Source organism: Botrytis byssoidea (genome assembly GCF_014898295.1).
Source record: "Botrytis byssoidea strain MUCL 94 chromosome Unknown BBYS_007, whole genome shotgun sequence".
NCBI classification, from domain to species: Eukaryota; Fungi; Ascomycota; class Leotiomycetes; order Helotiales; family Sclerotiniaceae; genus Botrytis; species Botrytis byssoidea.
In genome coordinates this window covers 201,930-206,955 of record NW_024065848.1, presented here as the reverse complement: position 1 = coordinate 206,955, position 5,026 = coordinate 201,930, and the positions used below count along the sequence as shown (strand labels likewise).

General features: G+C 41.6%; 1 protein-coding gene across 1 annotated transcript; it reads left to right on the top strand.

Annotated features, from left to right (window-relative positions):
* Nucleotides 1–3,234: 3,234 nt before the first annotated feature.
* EAE97_004113 (uncharacterized protein) lies at nucleotides 3,235–3,699 on the top strand (the record flags this gene model as incomplete). The annotated part of the gene is made up of 1 exon (XM_038874625.1): nucleotides 3,235–3,699. One exon carries the CDS (start codon nucleotides 3,235–3,237, stop codon nucleotides 3,697–3,699), a length of 465 nt encoding a protein of 154 aa, XP_038734069.1.
* Nucleotides 3,700–5,026: the final 1,327 nt, after the last annotated feature.

Here is a 5,026-nt window from a genome sequence, read left to right as displayed (position 1 = left end):
GACCATGAAAATGTTTATATTTATTAAACCTTTCGTGAATATCCATGAACAGGGAGATTGAGGCATTAACTAGATGTAAAGGAACAGATCAATCAATTGTCAATCAATCGTCACTCAACAAAACGATAAGAATTACATGGCTCCGTCTCAGAAGGTTTCTGGCTGGCTCATCAAGCGTTTTAACTGTTATCATACCTATCTATTACTTGACTTTACTAACATAGTTCACAAGCTATTTCATATAGAAAGCCATCAGTTATATTGAAGCGCCGAGGAGCTGAAAAGACCTAATCTTGGAGCACGTTTCGTGCCTAATGACTCCAGTGTGGAGAAATACGTACTAACACGGTCATGGAAACTATACCCTAGATCTTGGCCCATGAGGCTGTGGCTCTTGGAATCTTGTCCTGGATGTTTTGAAGCAGCCCAGATTCCGTGACGTACTCCGTAAAGCTCATCCGTAAAAAATGTTACAAACTTGTAATGTCGTGTTTGAAGGTCTCTCGTCGAGGAGCTTCCGTGAAGCCGTGGCTATCCGGTTAATCGTTGTCAATGGAGATGACGAAGGCAACGGCTATAGTCCCAACATCAAAAGCCACATCCGATTGTACATGAGCATATAGATGCTAAAAAAAAAAATACTATCCGCAGCTTTCGGAGAGTATCTTAGTACCTGTCAACCCAGTCTACCTTGTGGTGTAACATGGTTCAGACCATTCTACTGTGACCTAATGTGGTGATGGAGAGATAATGCCGATCTTTCTTTTTGGCGGGTTTCTTGGAGATACGGCCATAATAGAAAACGGATGGTGCCGAGCGGGAAGTCAATAGTTTGGGACACTCGAGGTTCTTCGCTGTCCCAATACAATTATCATGAAATGAGGGGAAATCTCAAGGATCCACTAGATATCGATGTCCGTTGCTGTAGAAGCGGCCAAGAGAAGCATAGAACGCACATCACTTTATGACAATGATCATCGACGAATCATGTAGGATTTTGTATGAAGGACGATGTTGATGTTCCGAAAAGATTTTAAGGCTGGGTAAAGATTGCGAAATTTAATCATGATTGATGAATCACTTGCATTTCCATTGCCGCTGTACCATTGCAACAGGATAGGCAGATGAGACCATTCATTCGTGACTCCTTCATTAACCGAAGTTGTCATCATCATTTTGTTCAGCGCACATCATTTTATAAATTTCTCTATCAGAGCGGGCAGAGCGGGCAGAGCCACGGCCAGTAACCAATCACATGAAATTAGCTTGAGAATGATGATTTACTCGTCGCCCAGCTCAGGTGATTGATCATGGCTTTTTTGTTTTATTTCCCTCGCTTCCATTTCGCGATGTCTTGGCTGTAAGGCCTTCTGCTTACTTGGATGAGTGAACTATTGCTTCAACAGTCACAGTGCTCACTCACTAGTACTTTACCAATATCAGTCATTTCCCTTCCTGAATCTAATTCTTTCGCGCGAAGTTCGCGATGATTAATTTCCTTTCACGATCCTGCCTTGGATCTTTGATTATTTACATTTCTTCACTCGTTACCAAGGCCTTGAATTGGGTTACTATTGAGATTTGACAAGTTAATCATGTGCCCTGTACCTGGTACAATTGAGGATAAATCGGGAGCTAGACTTGATTTAGGTATCTTTGGGTTCTAAAAATGACGATATTTCTGGTGTTTGAACACAAAATTATCCCATCATGAGCCTTATTTTATGGAGCAACAATACTTTGAACGCTTGGAATGAGCCCTGTGCAAGTTTTCACAAACACTCCTTTTATGGATGCACGGGTTTGAGAAAACATACGCCATCGTTCAACGCCTTGTGCGCGATTCCTTTCAAAATCTAATTCTCCACTCACACCATTCTTTTATTCTCATCCCAATCAATACCCCAGCATCAAAGCCTTGCTATAAAATTTACTAGTAACCCTACACACTGCAGGGACACAAATGCGGTCTTCACTAGGGCGAGAAAGATAACTTGGACCCTGTATACCACTAACTATTTTGTCTTGCCTAGTCAAACACCATCCCACGTCGCTGTTTTAGTTGAAGTATTTGCTTCAAGACTGAAGAGCGGCCATGAACCTGGATGGTATAAAGCCAAGACTGTTCAAAAGGTGGGGAACTTCTATGCAGCTGCTACCAGTCATAAGTTCAAATGGTACAGCTAAAAGTCATCACGGCTAGTATCTAGCTTTCTAATGAATATTCAAGGATTAATTGTGCCATTTTGTGAGATGGCCATATCTTGATTGCTGCTATAGTTACAGTGCATATGTACATATTTGAGGATTAACTTTAACCAAAAGGGGTCAGCAGAAAGTGGCATGATGAACAACTAGACGCTAATCGGTAATTAGTCTGATTATCTTTGTACTCATGATAACACCACCAAAATCACCCACTCACACCACTTGAACACACCATATCAGTAGAGAAAGAAAGAAAAAAAATCAAAATTCCCGCAGGCCACCGAAAATTCTTGCCCTTTCGATACATGTCTGTACAACCAATCAGTAATTGTGAAGCGCACACACACCTTTTCCTTAGTAACGATACTGATTTTCGCATGACTACCATTAGGCTAGCGTCTAGCAGCCTATTTTCACTGCCCTCTACCCCCAAATTGTAATTGATCTCTGCGCTTTACCATTCTAGGGGAAGTGGCCAAAAAAGCGAAAAAAAAAGCCATCTGCACAAGACAGGCATTCTATCTGCAGGACCCAGACAGGCCAACTCCCAGTCAACCCCAACTCGCTACTCAAATCTGTATATACTTCGACCTCCGCCCTCATAGTTTTGACCAATATCAGAACTTCAAGGACTTTTAAAACATCTACTTTTCGAAACAAGCAAGACAATTGAGCGAAATAAGGGAATGATACCATACAATAACTCATATTCGTCAACTATTATTTATTCATAAATCACCTCATCCACTTTAGAAATTACGGCAGTAGTCTTCATCGCACAAGATCTCCTCCACTTAGTAGCGAGTGGAGCCTTTCGTCGAGTCACACCATAGCATACTTGACCGAGCTTTTGTCTACGACATAAAATCAGACAACACAGCATTATTCCTTACTACGAAAAGATCCATAAAGGAAGACTCATCCTTCGCATTTTGGAAATTTCACTTCCTCAATTAATTCGATCCTCATCAACCGTTCCCAATTCCTTCTACACACTCTACTACTATCAAGCAATCAACATAAAAAATGTCTTTCGATATGGAATGGTCTCCAGATTTCTGCCTCGCCTGTGACAGGCAAACAGATGGCAGTGTTTACTGTTCAGAGGCTTGCCGTTTGGCAGAATACGAAAAGGCTTCCTCCAGCGACAGCTCAGCACCCTCCTCACCATCGTCACTTCATGGGGCTGCTTGGCCTTCAAAGTCGAATGGTTTCTACATGGAGCCAGCATACAACTTCAGCAATGCACAACCATACGGCACAACACCCTCTAGTACTGCATCCTTCTACCAAGCCTCGAGATCATCTCCAGCTGCGAAGTCTACCTTGACTCCTTCGAGCTCTCAATCTAGTCTTTTCTCCATGCAAAGCACTTCCTCGACCTCATCAGAACCAGCACAATTATCTGCGGAATCAAAACGGGCATTGAGGGCATATGCTAGCTCATTCGATCAATCTCGTAACAACAGACGACAATCTGGGAGCCATTAAACGACTACCTCCTAAACTTTACTACAATATCATCTCAACTTCAGGCATTTATTGGCGTTATTTCAGACCGCACAAATTTTCTCTCATCATGATACAAATACCCATATCTCATCTCTAAAATCCTTACAGCGGAGTTGGCGTTTTCTCACAATATACGATCTAAAATCGGTTGTTGTACAAAAGTGTTATCATTTGGGCATTCGGATCACATCATACGTTCACACAATTCACATCTCTCATCAATCTTCGGCATTTAAAAAATTTCCTTGGGTCCAGTCGTTGTTCATCATTTGCATCGGAGCATTCAGAATAGCGAGGAGCGGAGCTCGCATTCTTATTATCATATCGACACTACACTTTTTTTTCTTTCTAATACATCATGGGCATAAGGAAGGAATGGGACGGATATAAGATGTCATTTCAGACTATGGGAAAGCATGGGAGCAATGGGATAGGCAGCGTTGGAGCAATTCAATTTCATTTGTTGGAAAGGAAGGAATGATTCACTTTATGGTGAAGGGGCGCCCTTTTTCTCTCGATTATTTCTCGCTTGATCAGCAAATTCATCTCTTGTTAGCGATAGTTTGGATTGGGAGGAGAATATACCACACGGTATGAATGGATGGATCACTCTGGTCTTGTCATTACTTCTTAAGAATGAAGTGAAATGGCTTGTCTTATTAGCATGATAGTCAAGAAAAAGAATAATAAAAATTCTTCAGTCCGTTCACAAGATGACGGACTTGACACCAAACTTTATCTCTACTCATTGCTTGTTTTGTGATATGTGAGAATCATAAATTTTTCTCCAATATTTTTCTCTTCCATAGCCTTGATTCAATGACTTTCCTCATCCTACAACACCTCAAACGGAGTACGATTCTTTTCCACGTAGTATGGTACCCCTCGCGCTCCCACTAATCAGAAGACAAGCAAATGATGTTCGTCGATCGGTGGATTATGGTGGCCACCACTCCTTCCTTCAAACAAACAAGAAATCTAGTGTAACAAGTACCTTGGCAGCTAGTTTGCGGCGAAGCCCAGAAAATAACAATGATGTGAGCGCTTAAATCTTAAATGATGGATATTTGCAAGCAAAATTAGGTCAGCAATAAAGTAAGAATTTCTGTTTGCACCTTGTTGGTTTTTCACGAGTAGTAGAGGGAAACGACTCTGGATTGAGTGAGGAAAACTGATTTACTTTGCACAGGACTAGTGGGAAGGGAAATCGGAGAATTTTCTATGTATAGTTCTTTCGCAATTTTACTCACGAAATCCCCGGCGGCAAATTGACCCATATGCTGTACAGATTTCTAGAGTGGGAGGA